The sequence below is a fragment of the Balaenoptera physalus genome, assembly GCF_965194825.1.
Source record: "Balaenoptera physalus genome assembly, chromosome: 7".
Taxonomy (NCBI): Eukaryota; Metazoa; Chordata; class Mammalia; order Artiodactyla; family Balaenopteridae; genus Balaenoptera; species Balaenoptera physalus.
Window position 1 is genome coordinate 68,281,404 of NC_138886.1, and position 17,954 is coordinate 68,299,357.

General features: G+C 43.6%; 1 protein-coding gene across 8 annotated transcripts in view; it reads right to left on the reverse strand.

The window, feature by feature from the left end:
- Window positions 1-17,954, reverse strand: part of SAXO1 (stabilizer of axonemal microtubules 1) — a 116,092-nt gene that overhangs the window by 65,111 nt on the left and 33,027 nt on the right. For 3 of the 8 annotated variants that reach the window (XR_014265409.1, XR_014265412.1, XR_014265413.1), the window contains exons 2-4: window positions 16,909-17,111; window positions 5,343-6,086; window positions 2,230-3,835 (exon numbers count right to left, since the gene is read on the reverse strand). Coding sequence is in view for 2 of the 8 variants with exons in the window: in XM_082468045.1 (XP_082324171.1) it covers window positions 5,083-6,086; window positions 16,909-17,111 (1,207 nt within the window). In the remaining 6 variants the exon portion in view is untranslated. Of the gene's footprint in view, window positions 1-179; window positions 6,087-16,908; window positions 17,112-17,954 lie in introns of those variants that run through there. The other 5 variants (XR_014265410.1, XR_014265411.1, XM_082468046.1 and 2 more) reach the window with 5 other exon arrangements.

A 17,954-nucleotide genomic window follows, 5' to 3' on the forward strand; every position in this document is an offset into this window, starting at 1 on the left:
GCCACAATTACTGAGCCTGCACGTCTGGAGCTTGCGCTCTGCAACAAGGGAGGCCGCAATAGTGAGAGGCCCGCGCACCGCAATGAAGAGTGGCCCCCGCTCGCCGCAACTAGAGAAAGCCCTCGCACAGAAACGAAGACCCAACACAGCTAAAAATAAATTAATTAATTAATTAATTAAAAAAAAATGTCGCAGGTATGCTAGGACTGATAGGGAGCAGGTCTGCCAGGCAGAACCCAGTAGGGCCTCAGGATTTGAAACAGCAGGTACCATTGAAAGCAGAGGGACAAACGGTGCTAGAAATGGGGATTCAATAGCCAGGACATGGAAGCAACCTAAGTGTCCATCAACAGATGAATGGATAAAGAAGATGTGGCACATATATACAATGGAATATTACTCAGCCATAAAAAGGAACGAAACTGAGTTACTTGTAGTGAGGTGGATGGACCTAGAGTCTGTCATACAGAGTGAAGTAAGTCAGAAAAAGAAAAACAAATACCGTATGCTAACACATATATATGGAATCCAAAAAAAAAAAAATGATCAGAAGAACCTAGGGGCAAGATGGGAATAAAGATGCAGACCTACTAGAGAATGGACTTGAGGACAAGGGGAGGGGGAAGGGTAAGCTGGGACAAAGTGAGACAGTGGCATGGACATATATACACTACCAAATGTAAAATAGATAGCTAGTGGGAAGCAGCCGCATAGCACAGGGAGATAAGCTTGGTGCTTTGTGACCACCTAGAGGTGTGGGATAGGGAGGGTGGGAGGGAGGGAGATGCAAGAGGGAAGACATATAGGGACATATATATATGTATAACTGATTCACTTTGTTATAAAGCAGAAACTAACACACCATTGTAAAGCAATTATACTCCAATAAAGATGTTTAAAAAAAAATTTTTTTTAAATAACTAATTATGCATCACATCTAAAACACAAATTCTCAGCCAGACTGAATCAACATCTCAGTAAAGCAAATGTTATAAATATGAAAATAAAAAATAAAAATAAATAAATAAATAAATAAATAAAAATGGGGATTGCTGAAAGAATCGCTGACAATGGGCCCCACCTTCCCCAGCCTCTAGACACTGCCTGGCATAAGATCTCAAAGCCAAGCCAAAACAGGGGGGCACATCTTCAAAGACTTTGACCCCTGTGAAAATGCAACAAGCAGTAAAACGGAGATCCTTCAAGCTATTCTTGGTGCTGTATTTATATCATAATTGGGAGGCCAAATCGAAAGACGGTTCCTGATCTTCAAAAAATACAAGTGATGTGCCAGGGTCTTTATCCACACAGGTGGCCCCACTATAAGGTGAACCAGGGGATAAGGGGTTCCTTGGCCACCTAGCCTTTTGACACAGGGCTGCCCCGTACAAAGCACAGGCAGGAAGACACCATCGTCAGGAGTGGGACATCCCAGCAGATGCCCCCGGGCACCATATGCTAAACCAGCAGACCACATCCACCCCACCCAGGGTCTCCACACCAACTAATCCCACTATCTCCAGCCAATCAGCCTCACCCTGAGGCCCCGCCTTCCTTAAGCAGGATAGAGGTTGTCATCTTTGGGCTTTAAAAGCTCCACCTGTTTTCTTCTCCAGAGCCTCATCCTCAGAGCATATTGGATTCTGCACTGGAGCAGGTTCCCAGCTTGCCCGTAACTTTTCTTCGTGTTCGATTTTTGGTCTCTAATAATTTTTCTTTTATAACATGCTGAAAGCCTTGAAAACCCTGTGCTTTGGTAGGTGATTAAGCTCCCACATCATTCCCACAAATGAAAAATTCATGAAATAAATTATAAATGTGTGTGTATTTCAAGAGAAGGCAACGTGTTTGAAGTCTTCCATCATTGGAGTTTGTTGAATAGGATGCTATGGGGTATTAGAGCAGTGTGTGCACGCATGTGCATGTGTTTTCACAGCTGTTAAAGAATCTTTCTCCCACAAACTCTTATATGGGAGCCCAATACACAGAACTGATTACAAGAAGCTGCCATGGCAAAGCAGGGGAGGGGAATCAAGGCCCCATCTGCTCAGCTCACCTTCTCTTTCCCTTCTCGTGGCCCAAGTAACTTCCTAAAACGACATTTCCAGGGAGCACCGTTGGCAACCCTGCCTCGGAACAACTAAAAAGTAAATTTAACTCTATGAAAAAAAGGAGGCACTTTAACTTTATAAAATATACAAAATTTAAAACATGAGCAGTTATCCTTACCTGCACACTTGTAAACACTGACCAATAAAATCACAGGTAAATTCAGCCAGGCGGAATTCAGCCATCACCACCACCGTCTTCACCACCACCGTCCTCATCCTCACCTATGTTTAATAAATTAAAGGTGAGCCAGGCCTAAGTGACTGATATATACTCAATCATTCAATCCAAACAACAAAACCATGAGACCAGTATTGCTATTACCCACATTTTAAAGAATTGGACCAAGGTCCCATAGCTAGTGGGTGACAAGGGCCAAGGTGCAAGCCCAGGTCTGCTGGACTCTCCTTGCACACTTAGTCATGGTGTTCCACTAGGACCCATAACAGCCACTTGTGTCCTTCTTTCTGTGTTTTTTTACTTGCATTAACCACTTTCATAACAAGGAGGACAGGTAGTAGAGGGAGAGCCAACTCCTTAAGTCCTAAAGAGACAAGCAAGGCAGGGATGCCCTGGGTGGCTCATCTAGCCTGGGGTCACCACGGAGGTGACCCCAAATGTCCCAAAGGAAGGGCTCAGAGGAAATTTCTCACCCCAAGGGGACTCAGTGCTCCTGAATCCGCCAGGTCTGCACATCCTTCTTCAGCTTCTTCCCTTCCTACTGATCAGAAACATTAGAAAAGCTTATTAGTTTTGATATAACCACATACTATCATGTAACTATACTAAGAAGACGGGGGAGAGAAGGAAGGGATGTAAAAGAATTAATATTCCTAATCTACCAAAACAGACAATGTCTAAAATTGATGAGTCAGGGACTTCCCTCATGGTGCAGTGGTTAAGAATCCGCCTGCCAATGCAGGAGACACGGGTTCAATCCCTGGTCTGGGAAGATCCCACATGCCACGGAGCAACTAAGCCCGTGTGCCACAACTACTGAGCCTGCACTCTAGAGCCCACGAGCCACAACTACTGAGCCCGTGAGCCACAACTACTGAAGCCTGCGCCCTAGACCCCATGCTCCACAAAAAGAGACGCCACCCAATGAGAAGCCCACTCACCACAACTAGAGAAAGCCCGCGCACAGCAATGAAGACCCAATGCAGCCAAAAAAAATAAATAAAAATACTGAGAAAATATTTTTTAAACTTTTTTTTAGTTAAAAAAATAAAATTGATGAATCAACAGACAGCAGTATATGTATATTATTTAGGAATTTGAAGGAAAATATTAGCAGAAACAGATCCAATAATTTACAATTGTTCTCTGGGGAAGTCACAGTAGAGGCCAAGGGGCAGCTACTTAAGAGATTGCTACATTTTTACAAGCATTTTAGCACCATTTGATTTTTCAAATCAAGTGCCAATATTTGATTTGTGAAAATGAAACAAAAATAATAAAACCTACCCTCCTAAGTGGTCTCCTTTAGCTTAATGGACTCCAGAAAGGAGTTCAAACAGAGACAGTGCGGTTTGATGTGGTTTGTGGAGCCATGCGATCTGAGCCACTGCAGATGGGGGGTGCCTGGTGTTGGGTGAAGAGCCCTGGATCTTGAAACAGAAGACCTGGGTTCCAATCCTGGCCTTGGTACTCCAAGCTCTGTGGCTTTCAGCAAGCTGCATAATCTCTCTGAGCTTCTTTACCCCATAAGGGCAGGCATCCAGACCTGATATAACCAAGAGGATTAAATAATATACATCCCAACCCAGTGAAGCAAACCTCGTGAGGAGAAAAGGGGTGGGGACCTGAATGTCTGGGCCAGGTAGGTGAGAGCCATGGAAAGACAGACTTGGATAAGAGACATAGGTTTCTTGCCCATGAACAGGCACTGAGCTGAAATTTCCCCTCTCCCCTCCACACTGTTCCCCAGTTCTCTGAGACCATGGAGTATATTTTAGGGTTCCACAGACTCAAAAGAGAGGCCGGTATCCCAGGTGTCAATCTGCATCCCTCTGTATGAGGCTCACCCAGACCTTGAATCCATCTGATCCTGGCCTGGGCCCTCTTGAACAAAGTCCCTCCTTTACTCTTCTGAATTAAAAAAAAAAATCTCCAAACTATTTAGCCTTAGGATCAAACCTTAGGCCCCAAAGAGGAACCTCCAGCCCTTTCTCCAGGACAGGATCCAACTCACCACTGTGTCAAGCCTTGTGAGAGGTCTGGTCACAGCTGTCATTTTAGGACAAGCAGGTCCTGGAACCAGCCGAAGCTGAGGCCATTTTTTCCAGGTTCTGAGCATTTAGAAGAGCTCACAGCTCAAGGGCCAGCTGCCGACTGGCAGACAACACTGCTCGTGCTCATATGTCATGATGTGAAGAGGTAGAGAGATGCCCTGTGCAGCAGCCCTGGGCAGAGAGAACCCAAAAGAAGACTCCAGATCAGGCCCAAGGCACTCCCACCAGGATGCGGAGGCAATGAGAGAGTCAGGCTGAAATCTCCCCGAAGGTCGCAAAGAACACAGCCTGCTCTCTATGTAAACAGCGTGTGGGGTGAACGCACAGACCTGCAGATTCAATCCCCCCAAAATAAAGTTTATATTCTTCGGCACTTCATACTTGGCAAGGGTTAATCATAATGTCAATTAATACAATGATTAAATTAATAAAATACATCTGGATGGGAAAAAAACCCCTCAGAGACCAGCTTTGATTCCATGAGCACACGGTAAAGGACCCAAGACGGGGAGACAGCAGAAGGAGGGTTAAGGGGACTAATTAGCCAGTGATTAAATGTCATTTTCCTTGAGTCAAGTGATTCTCATTTTATTCAAGTGTGCTGGAAACGATGGTGAAGATTTCTTTTTTTTCATTTTGGGGAATTCTTTTTTTTTTTTTTTTTTTTTTTGTCCAACGAATAACTCAATCATCTGCTTTTAAAAGTAGTGTGCAATTTCTAAATTACAATCTTTAAAAATCAAGCTGACACTGTCAACTCCTGCTGGTTAGGATTTTCTGAATCACCTACAGAAAGACGGCTGCTCCGCCGAGAGCCTGTCTGGGAAACTGGCCTGTATATTCTGTGCCCCAAAGCATCTGTTTCCTCAAAGATGTAGCCGGGAGGCTCAGGGTATGAAGCCAGGCACCTGCTCACTGCCTTAGGAGTAAAGCTGATGGTATATGTGGTGTGGCCCTCCACAGGGATATCTCCTCGGGGGCCAGACCAGGGGGGCTTACAGCTTTTGGTAGTGATGGGAGGGCAGGGCACATAGTGGGCTCGTGTGGTGGTCAGGCAGTCCAAGGGCTCGGTGGGAAGGTTGAGCTGGGGGATGGGCTTGACTGGCTCGGTCTGCATGCTGGCCCACCGCTTATAGTCCTCTTTGGTCGTGGTGGAGCTTTCAAAGCGGCCACCCTTCTTGACCGAGAGCACCGGTCGGTAGGACTGAGCTGGGGCACCCTTAGGGTAGGTGTAGTGGGCCCGCACTGTCGTCAGAAGGTCCATCTTTTCTTCAGGAGCGACAAAGGTGGCGGGAGCTTTGGAGAACATCTGGGGCATTGGCCAAGCTTGGTACTTATCTCGAAATTCGGTGGTGTTAGAGAATGGCGTGTCTAGGGCACTAGGCCTGGCTGGAGGTTTCAAGCTCTTGGCTGGCTCCCCCATCAGGCCCCGGTATGACTCATTGTGAGTGGTAAGGCTTTCAATGGGGATTTCACAGGGTCTGAACTTCTCCGGCTCATACACATAGCGTTTCTCCATGGGGTGGGCCATGTAGCTCATCTTGTAGTTTGTCAGATCCTCCAGGGGGATGTTACAGAGCTTGAGTGCGGCCGGAGGCTTACAGCTCATGGTGTTCACCAGGCCCTTCATGGAGTAGTCATCCTGGTGTGTGGTTCGGCTATCAAACTTGGTGGACGCTGGCCGGTAGTTGCGTGGCAGACGAAGCAGTTCTCGTCTTGGTTGGTTCCAGGGTAAATAATCAGCTGAAAATAAAGCAGAAGTGGTAATCACTCATAAATCCAGTCACTCAACCTGCATGTATTCCAAGAAGCCCCAAAGCCACAAGCCAATCTCCAGTGAGATGTTCCCTGAAACAAAGAACAGAGTAGATCCCTGCTACCACCTCAACCAAGGCCTTGGTGTTCCAACTTTGTGGTATTTGAGGGCTACTGTGCAGAAGAGACAAATTTATAGGAGTCTCATCATACCCACAATGCTGCATGCAGGGATTTTAGAGGGTCCACGGCCATGGGAGGATCCAGGGAATCGATTCCAACAGAGAAGTCCAACCGTTGGTTTACCCTGATCCAAGAATAGTTCCACTCCTCTAAGGGGAAGGTGGCCTCTGTGAATCAGCAAAGAGTGACTGGGAAGGTGCATGCAGGGCAGTGAGACAGGGGATTCACAACCCACCACTGCTGGGCCACCAGCCAGACCTACCAGGCCTCCCTGGTCATCTGTGGAGTGACAGCCATTAAGTCCCTATAATCCACACAAATCAAATATGGCACTCCAAGGGAATAAGGGCATTGTGTTGGCTAGCCAACTCTGAATCCACAGGGAATTCTCTTGCCTACAAGAGAATTTACCTCTTGCCTACAAGAGGTTTTTACAAAGAAAACAAAAGCAGCTTCCCAGGAGTCTTTGAGGTATATAGCCAACACCAGTGGAGTCCACAGGCACACTTTCTTTAAACAGCTTTATTGAGGTATAATTTGTGTAACATAAAATGTACCATCCTTCATACACAATTCAATAACTTCTACAGAGTTGTGCAACTATCTATAATCAAAATCTAGTTATACTGAGTCACCTTGCTGTACAGCAGAAATTAACACAACACTGTAAATCAACTATACTTCAATAAAAAAATAAATTTAAAAAATCTATTTGTAAAACATTTCCATCAACCCAAAAAATATCAATCAAGCCCATCTGCAATCTTCATTCCCATCCCTGGGCAACCATTAATCAGTTCTTGGTCTCTATAAATGTGCCTTTTTCTGGATATTTCCTATAAATAGAATTGCACAATAGGTAATGTTTTGCATTGGCTTCATTCACTAAGCAAGTAATGGAGGTTTATCCCTGTCATAGCATATATCAGTTCACTCCTTTTTATTGTTGAATAGTACTAGAGTATATGGATATACCAAATTTTGTTTATCCATTCATCAGTTGATGGGCATTTGAGTTGTTTTCACCTTTTGGCTATTATGCAAATTTCTGCTATGAACATTGATAGACAAGTATTTGTGTGGATATATCTTTTCATTTCTCTTACATAGATACCAAGAAGCAGAATTGATAGGTTATATGTTAAATCTATGTTAACCTTTCAGGATACTGCAAACTCTTCCAAAGTGGGCGTGCCACTTTACATTCCTACCAGCAATGTATGAAGCTTCTCATTTCTCCACATCTTCAACACTTGTTATTATGGTTTGTTTTTTAATTATAGACATTCTGTAGTGGGTGTTTAGTGGTATCTCGTCGTATTTTAATTTACATTTCCCTGATGACTAAAAATGTTGAGTATCTCTATATGTGCTTATTAGCCATTCATGTGTCTTTTTTGGTAAAATATCTACCCAAATCTTTTGCCCATTTTTTTAAAACAGTTGTTTGTCTTATTTTTGAGTTATAAGAGTTATTTGCATATTCTAGATACAAGTCCAATAGCAGATATGTGATTTGTAAATATTTTTTCCCGGTCTATCACTTATCATTTCATTTTCTTGCCTGTATCTCTTGAAGCACACAGAGGCTTTGAATTTTCATAAAGTTCAGTTTTTTCCCTATGTCTTAGCTTAAAAGATTTAAAATTTTAGCTTTTACATTTAGGTCTCTAACACTTTTTGAGTTAATTTTTTAGTGTGGCGTGAAGTAAGGCCTAAGCTCACTTTTCTGCATGTGGATATCTAATATGTCAGCACCATTTGTCAAAAAGACAAATTTTCAGCTCTTTTGGTTTGATTTTCACATGTAACATTTAGGATCACTTTGCCAATTTCTGCAACAACAAGAACAACAACAACAAGGCTGCTGGAATTTTGATAGGAATAGCATTAAATCGATAAATAAATTTGGGTGGAACTGTATCTTAACTGTATTGAATCTTCCACTCTATGAACATGGACTCTCGCTACCTGTTTCCATATTACTTCTCTCAGCACTATTTTGTACTTTTCAGTGTACAAGTCTTACATTTATTTTTTTAAATTTATTACAAACATTTTATTCATTTTGAGGTTATTATGAAAACTGTCTTCTTAATTTTGTTTTCAGATTTTCAATGCTAATATATATTTTTTCAATGCTAATTTTTATATATTGCTCTTCAACACTGACACATTGATGAATTCATTCTAGTAGGGTTTTTGTGGATTCTTTAGGATTATCTTAACTGAGAATAAAGACAGATTTACTTCTTCCTTTCTAATCTAGATGCATTTATTTGTTTGTTTTTCTTGCATTCCTGCACTGGCTAGAACCTCCACTACAATGTTGAATAAAAGAGGCGAGAACTGCTATCCTAGCCATGTTCCCAATCTTAGGGGGAAAGCATTCAGTCTTTCCACATTAAGTATGATGTTAGCTACAGGGGTTTTTGTGGAAGCACTTTCAGGCTGAGGAAGTTTCCTTCTATTCCTAGTTTCTTGAGAGCTTTTATGGGTATCAGATCTTGTCAAATGCTTTATCTGTGGCTTTCAATCATGTAGGTTTGTCTTTTATCTTATTAATATAGTATATTACATTAATTGATTTGCTGATGTTAAACCAATCTTGCACTCCTGGAATAAACCCCACAGTTTTATAATTATTGGTTCTGTAATTGTCTTTTAATTTAGAGAAAAGTATATATTTACCCATATAAGCAGTTTTATCAGTGCTCTTTATTCTTTGCATGGATTTGTGTTAACATTCAGTATTATTTTCTTTTAGCCGGAAGGACTTCCTTTATTATTTCTTGTAAGGCAAGTCAGTGAGCTACAAATTCACCCAGTCTTTGTTTATCTGGGAATATATTTTCCCATCATTTTTTTTTTAACATCTTCATTGGATTATAATTGCTTTACAGTGTTGTGTTAGTTTCTGCTGTATAACAAAGTGAATCAGCTATATGTATACATATATCCTCATATCCCCACCCCTTGCGTCTCCCTCCCACCCTCCCTATCCCACCCCTCTAGGTGGTCACAAAGCACTGAGCTGATCTCCCTGTGCTATGCAGCTGCTTCCCACTAGCTAGTTATTTTACATTTGGTGGTGTCTATATGTCTATGCCACTTTCTCACCTAGTTTCCCATCATTTGTGAAGCATAATCTTTAATAGTTATAGAATTCTTGGTTGACAGGTTTTTTTTTTCCTTTCAGTACTTTGAGTATGTCACACCACTGTTTCTGATGAGAAGTTAGTTAGTTATTGTTGCCATTTCCTTGTATGTTATAAGTTGTTTCTCTTTTCCTTTTTTCCAAATCTTTGGCTTTCAACAATTTGACTGTTATGTGAATAGGGGTGGATCTCCTTGCATTTATTCTCTTTGGATTGTGCTTCTTGGATGTGCAGATTAATATTTTTCATCAAATTTAACAGTTTTGACAATTAAATATTTTTCTGCCCCTTCTTCTTCTGGGCCTCCCATTATCTGTCTGTTGGTACACTTAATGGTATCTCACAAGTCTCCGAGTTCATTTTTCTCAATTTTTTCTCATTCTTCAGATTGGATAATCTCTACTGAGACCTCCATTTTCATGGATTCTTTCTTCTGTCAGCTCAAATCTGCTATTAAGCACCTCTAATGAATTTTTTTATTTTGATTATTGTCCTTCCAATTGCAGAGTTTTCATTCAATTATTTTTAGGATTTCCCATTATAGTATTCTCTATTTGATTGGAAATTGTTGTTATATTTCCCTTTATTTCTTTAAGCATGGTTTCCTGTTGTTCTTTGAACATATTTATAATAGCTACTTTGAAATATCTGTCTGCTAGGTTTAACATCTGGGCCTCTTCAGAGATAGTTTCTATTAACTGCTTTTTTCCTGGCTCACACTTCCCTGTTTCTTTTTATGCCTCATCATTTTTTGTTAAAAACTCAACACTTTGGACAATATGCCGCAGCAACCCTGGATTCTGATCTTCCACTGGGAATAGTTTTTGCTGTTTGTTTAGTGACCTGTCTCAGTAATTCTACAGAGTCTTATCTCCCCTGCAATGTGCAGCCACTGATGTTTTTGTTGAGTTTTTTCTTTTTAATTGATTTTATTTTTAAGCCTAGGTTCCTAAGAGCCACCCTCTATCAGCATAGTTTAGCAGTCAGCCTATGATTAACCAGAAGTTACACTTAATCACCTTAAGCCACTAAGGCTTTCACCATTTGCTAATGGATCTGTGTGTGGGTTGGAGAACATAGTCAAAGATCAGGCAGTTAACAAGTCTTCCCCGGCTTTTATTTTCTGCTGGGCTGTCTCTTGTCTCCTCTGCACATGCACCAGGCATCATATTCAGCCAGGAAAGATGAGTAAATAACTAGACCCTTTCTCTGATCTCTTGAGCCTGCACACTGCCTTGCCCATATGCACAGTCTTCCAGACCACCAGGAATATGTATGAGCTTATCAAGGCCTACTCTGTGTCTGTCTCATTCTCTGGATCTCTTTGGTAAATTTCTGACTGTTCTACTGGACTGTTGCTTGCTTCAAGTAGTACTGCAACCTCAGACTAACTGCATAAGTTGTCTTCCCTGGTTGTTTTGCCATTAATATCACTATTGTTTTTATTGGAATGCCTGGGTATGTACTTTACTCCAATCAACCCCCATTGGCAGCAGAGCGTCTGGTTTTCACAGCCCAGCCTGCCCAGGCAGAACTACCACACAGATGGAACTTGGGGGAGGGGTGATGGAAGCAGCCCCAGGATAAAACACCACACACCCCCACTGTTCATAACAAGGTTTAGTAGTTTTTCTTGAATAAATGGTTCTCAATTTGTTGTATGCCTTTGGTTGATTTCCAGAGTCCTAAAATGGTTGGTTTTTACTATTTTGTTGCTTTTTGGGAAGAGAATTTGTCAAGCTCCTCACTCTACCACTCTGTAAGGCCTGACATACCCACCCCCCAGGCACACTCTTAAGCTTATTTTAGGCTAATAATACTACCAACTATTTATTTTAAATTGGCTTCATTTTAATTGAAAACCTAATCTTTCTCCAAGAGCCATTAATGGCTCTATCAGCATCTTGAAAGCATTAGGGGGCCTTAGAGGGAACCATCTCGCTGAATATAAACCACATGTTTCCCCCTCAGACTTTAAGCCTCACTGAAATGGGGGCATCTACCTGTAGATGCCTACACACTGCCTCAAGGTGCATGGCGGTGGGTAGGACAGGGTTTTCTGGCCCTCCTCTGTGATGGATGAAGTGTTAAGAAAACAGGTTCCTAAACTGAAAGTTGCCTCATGTGATTTCTGATACCCAACAATACAGTTGAAACCACATTATTATCTAACCTCCTAACTTCCTCCACCCAGCATATATTACAAAAAACCTCCACAGGACCCTGAAAACCTCAGAATTGCACATGACAAACGATTCACACGCCTGAAAAGCCACCAGTAAAAGCCCTTCAGGGCCAGAGTGTCGTGTGCATAATTGGCAAGAACCTCTTTAAAAGAGATTCCATTCAATAATGTGCCTTTAAAAAAAAAAAAAAAAAAAAAAACTTAGCTAAACCTAAAGCTGAGTATCAACTAATTACACTCTCAATCTTTCCAATTGCACAGTGTTTTGAAAATGTCAAAATTACAACCAAATGCTACTGGAGCATATATTACAGGTGGTTTTCTGGAGCCCAGGGAAGGCGCTGGCCATAAGAGTAGTAAGAGAAAACTTTGAATATTTTTCCTATGGAACGATAGTAAGCAGAGCATATAGACATAATATAGATGCACCCATTGAAATACATATATTTAATGACCTTGGTCTTTGATTTCTTTTTTTCCACAAGAGAAACAAGTCATCAAATGAGTGATAAACCAAGAGATAAGGCAAGGATGTGGACCCTCGAAGATGCATGAGGTTGTGCAGGACCAACCAAAGGGCAGAGTAAATGTCATGGGTCTTCTCTAACCTTCACTCCTGCTCTTGGCCTGCATCCACAGAGTAACAGACCTGGTGGGGATTTGTGCAAATCTAATGCCAAACGGTGTCACCTGGAGCCCTTGTAAACAGTGATCCAGAACAATTCGTTCATTTATTCCCTCACTAAACACATCTTTGTTGCTGCATCTCCGGTGCTAAAAACTGTGAGTACATGTTTGGCATTCAAGACCAAGTTTTGGAAGCCACTATATCACAGACGAGTAATGGAAAAAATAAACCACTGAGATTATATGATATGGCAAGTATTATTCAAAAAACTAGTAAGACACATAGGTCGCAAACTGACACCTATAGGTGAATTCTAATGACAGATATGTTTTCTTTGACTACAAACTGATTTGTTTCTTTTTAAACCTGAATTTCAGAGGAGAACTATGAAATCCACCCTCAAGTACATATGTAGCCAGAATAAAACCAAAGGGTCGGGACTTCCCTGGTGGTACCGTGGTTAAGAATCTGCCTGCCAATGCAGGGGACACGGGTTTGATCCCTGGTCAGGGAAGATCCCACATGCCATGGAGCAACTAAGCCTGTGTGCCACAACTACTGAGCCTGTGCTCTAGAGCCAGCAAGCCACAATTACTGGATCTCGTGCACCACAACTACTGAAGCCCACACGCCTAGAGCCCGTGCTCCACGACAAGAGAAGCCACCGCAATGAGAAGCCCACACACTGCAACGAAGAGTAGCCCGCACTCGCCGCAACTAGAGAAAGCCCATGTGCAGCAACAAAGACCCAACACAGCCAAAAATTTTTTAAAAAAAAGAATCTGCCTGCCAATGAAGGGGACACGAGTTCAATCACTGGGCCAGGAAGATCCCACATGCTGCAGAGCAACTAAGCCCATGCACCACAACTACTGAGCCTGCATGCCGCAACTACTGAGCCCACATGCTGCAACTACTGAAGCCCGCGCACCTAGAGCCTGTGCTCCGCCACAAGAGAAACCACCGCAATGAGAATCCCGTGCACCCCAGCAAAGAGTAGCCCCCGCTCGCCTCAACTAGAGAAAGCCCACACACGGCAACCAAGACCCAACGCAGACAAAAATAAATTAAAAAAAAAAAAACCAAAGGGTCTAAGCATGCCTGGTTCAGAAGAGTACTGTTGCTACTTCACTGGTATACATTCATTAAATATGTGTAAGTAGATAGCAGTTAACAGGTGCCAGAAGTTTAAGAAAAATAAAAGAGAAGAAAACAGGGTTTTCTCAATCTTAACTTTCTCAGTAGGGAAAAGTCAGCCATGATTCAGTTTTAGCAGCGGAATATTGTTCTCTGGTTTGCAGAGGGCAATTTGAGACGTAACTGTTTGGAGAAGGGGAGGAATATGGGAGAGCTGGAGGTAGGAGAGATTAAAACTTAAGTATTAGATTGTTGTTTTTTTTTTTCTGTGTGTTGATTTTGAGGGGTGAGTATTCTGTGGGAGGAAGTGGGGGGACTTTCCTTAAAATAACACCACTAGGCTACTCCATCCTTGCCAACCCCTAAGGAAAGCAAGGAGCATTTCTCACCCCTAGACCTCTCCTTGCACGTAGGGCAAGGCGGGGAAGGAAAACTGAGCTGAGCAGGCAGTTGTTCTGAAGACTCTCTAACTATTCCAAGATTTGTAAATCCAGGCAGCCCATAGGGAGGATGTAGAAAGTAGAGGATGTAGTTGGATGAGCCCTACCAAGTCCCTGCCCCCTCCCCTGGTGAAGGTAAGTGCTCACTCCAGCTTTGTTTTTTCCTGCTGCCCAGTGTCCATTTTTGGCCCTCCTGTAAACACTGGATGAAAAGGGAGACAAACGAGCCCTGCAGAGGCCTGAGTGCCACCCCACCACACGCCTGGTTGTGCTGACCCCTTAGTAAAACATCTGCTATGGTGCCTGCTTTGTTGAGGGTAACGGGCAAAGAAAAAGATCCCTGCCCTCCAGGAGCTTGCAGTCTAGCCAAGGAGACAAACGTTAAACAAAATTACAAAATGAATTACAAAACAAGGGAGTACAAGACACTCTTAGAGCACCTAACAGGGTGTGTTTGGTCTGGCAAGGGGAAGGTCTGGGACTCCCTCTCAAGGTGTGAACCTTCCGCCACTCGCTGAAGGATGATGCTGGACCGGAGACAGGAGGACAGCTCTCTAAAGAGGGAAGAGCAGTGCAAAATGCCCTGAGACAGAAAAGAAATGGAGCAAAGGAACTGAAAGAAGTTCCTGTGGCCGGAGCGGAGGGGCTCAGGGAGAAGGAACCAAATCTGCAAGGAAGCGGAGGAGTTGGTAAAGGTGTGGGATTTTATCCTAACAGCCGTAATAATTACTTAAGGAGTTTTAGGCAGAGGTCATGTGAGACTGCCATCTGCAAAAGCCCTCTCTGCTTCCATTCTGTGGATAATGGAGATGAGCTGACAAGGTCGGAGTGGTGCTCAGGCCCATGTCCAGGTGTAGACATGGAGAAGAAAGGGTTTGGTTGCTGCTAGGAGGAAGCAACCGCAGGACAGAAGAGAGAGGGAGTAAGAGACGGGCTGCAGTGATATAACGTGGAATAGGCTGTATGATGACAGGCACAGGTGGGGCTGACGCTGAGAAGGAAGGTTGAGGCATCAGTGGGCTGGAGATCCCAGTAAAGCCAAGGACTGCCAAGGTGGGCATAAATAGGGGAGCAAGCCAGAAGGAACCGACAGTGGAGGGCGCGAAGGTGGAGCCATGTAGGGGTATGACAATATCCAGAATATGGCTTGGCAGAAGGCGGCTACAGAAGCGTGGAAGAGGACGACACTGAAGGTAAGAAAGTAAAAGGACGCACGCGCGCACACGCACACGCACACGCACACACACACACACACACACACACACACACAAAGAAAGAAAAAGCAGAGAAGCTCAGCGATATGCAGAATCTTCAAGAATAATAGATTTAGAGCTCCTGGAAGGGCTTCAGGAAGATTCCTACACCCCCTCAAGCCTCCCCACCTCCCCTTGGCTAAGTGTTTGGCATGGCTAAGTAAAAGCCATTATCATCACAATCACATAGACACCCACAGACATGTGACAGGAACAGTTTAGCACATACTTTTAAGGCAGCCACGTGCATCGTAAGCAACAAAGATAATGGTCACAAAGCAGGCCTCCATCCCCAAGGTCTGGGCCCTGCATCTCGTGCTCCACGGAGTGAGCGACACGCTGCCTGCGCTACCACACCCGCCACTCCAAACCCTCTCTCTCCTACTAGACCATGAAGTCAAGGGCAGGTCGTTACGCTTCCTGCACAGTTCCCAATACCATGCCTGGAATGCAGGAGGTGCTCAATGAAGAACGCAGTCGTCCCATTAAAATGAAGTTCAAAACTGGCAAAACTAATTTATGAAGTTAAAAGTCAGCATAATGGTTCTATTCTGGGTGGAAATGGTAACTGGAAGGGAGTATCAATGCTATATGTCTTGATCTGCCTCCTGTTTCCACGTGTATTTACTTAAAATTCACTGGTCTGTATCATTATGTATTTGTACATTTTTTCTGTATGTTACTTTTTCATAATTTTTTTAATGAACCAATCAATCAGTCAGTGGTGGAACCCAACTAAGCTTAAACTTGAAATGCTTCCCTCATATAGGATGGGAACAGCAAGCTGAGGCAGGGGTTGGCAGGTATTTTCTGTAAGCAGCCAGATATTAAATGTGTTAGACCTCGCATGCCATATGGTCTCTGTCTCAGCTCCTCAGCTTTGCTGCTGTAGCACAAACGTAGCCATAGATAACAGAGAAACCAAATGGGTGTGGCTGTGTTCCAGCAAAACACAGTCATGATACTGAACTTTGAATTTCACTTACTATCCACATGTTCTAAAGTAATAGTCTTTTTTTTAAGCATTCAAAAATTTAAAAAGCATTCTTAGCTCCCTAGCTGTACAGAAACAGGCTGCAGGCCAGATTTGGCTACAAAAAGTACTCTGCCCAGCACTATTTACAATAGCCAGGACATGGAAGCAACCTAAGTGTCCATCGACAGATGAATGCATAAAGAAGATGTGGCACATATATACAATGGAATATTACTCAGCCATAAATAGAAACGAAATTGAGTTATTTGTAGTGAGGTGGATGGACCTAGAGTCTGTCATACAGAGTGAAGTCAGTCAGAAAGGGAAAAACAAACACCATATGCTAACATATGTATATGGAATCTAAAAAAAAAAAGACGGTTCTGAAGAACCTAGGGGCAGGACAGGAATAAAGATGCAGACATAGAGAATGGACTTGAGGACACGGGGAGGGGGAAGGGTAAGCTGGGATGAAGTGAGAGAGTGGCATGGACATATATACACTACCAAACGTAAAACAGATAGCTAGTGGGAAGCAGCCGCATAGCACAGGGAGATCAGCTCGGTGCTTTGTGACCACCTAGAGGGGTGGGATAGGGAGGGTGGGAGGGAGACGCAAGAGGGAGGGGATGTGGGGATATATGTATACATATAGCTGATTCACTTTGTTATACAGCAGAAACTAACACAACATTGTAAAGCAATTATACTCCAATAAAGATGTTTAAAAAAAAAAAAGTACTCTGCCCGACCTCTGCGCTGAGGGGGTGTGTGTATAAAACCCATTTCCCGGCCAGCACTCAGGCTCAGCCCATCCTTCCCCCAACCTGCCCCTCAAGCACTCTCCCACCTTTATAAGTGGGCAGACACTCCATCTTGTCCCCGCATGGATATTTACTGTCCCGAGGTTTGATCGGGTCCACTCGACTGACAGGGTACGGGTTGTAATCTTGTTTATACGACGTGAGCAGATCCATATTCTCTCCACTTGGGACAAACGGGTCGGGCTGGTGGATCTTCACCGGTAACACCTTGTGAGGCCCAAAATCTCTCCTGTAAGGAAAATAAGCACACACCTTGGGGGCCCTTGCCTTGGAATAAGGCTCATGGTTTCCATTCAACCCAGTTCTACAAATGCTTGCTGAGAAGTCATCCTCTCCTCTACCCCTTAATCGCTCTTCCTCCTGTTTCCCACTTTCGAGAGAGATACCGCCATTCACTCCTCTCTCAAGTCAGACGCCTTCACGGTCCAGTCGTTCACCAGGTGTGCCCGCCTCACCAGCTCACCGGTGTGTCTCTCCCCCTCAGTTCAGACCCTGACCATTTCTCATGTGGGTCATGTGATAACCCATCCCCCGGGCTTCCTGCATCGTTCCCGCCTCTCCTACTTCTATCCTCATAGTGAGGTCAAAATCAACTCTCTAAAACCAAAATCGCACCCTTTCACTCCTCAGCTTAAAAATCTTCCAGTTAAAACCCAACTTTCCAGCATAGTATGCAAGCCTTCCTGGACCTGCCTCGGCCTCCTCCCCAGCCACAGCTGCCCCCTCTCTCTCCCACTCCCTACGCACATTCCACCTCAGCCACCCTGGACCCCTGGGAAGGTCTCCCCTGTGCCTGCTCTCTCCACCTCCCTCCCCCAACCTGTTCACTGTGGAGCTAACTTCTATTTTTCAGGTCCCACCACCTCCTTCTCTGTGCTCCCAATAGCTCCTGCTAAGATTTATCTCCTGCCTCTATTCGATCTCACAGAAAACCCAGTAGAAAAGGCCAATAAATGGAGGCAATGAACCTTTCACTTCTCAGCTCTCTGGCATCAGCACCCCCATTATTTCAGGATATATGAAAACAATGGCATAGGAAAAGCATGACACCCTTTACTAAAGAGTTTAGGAA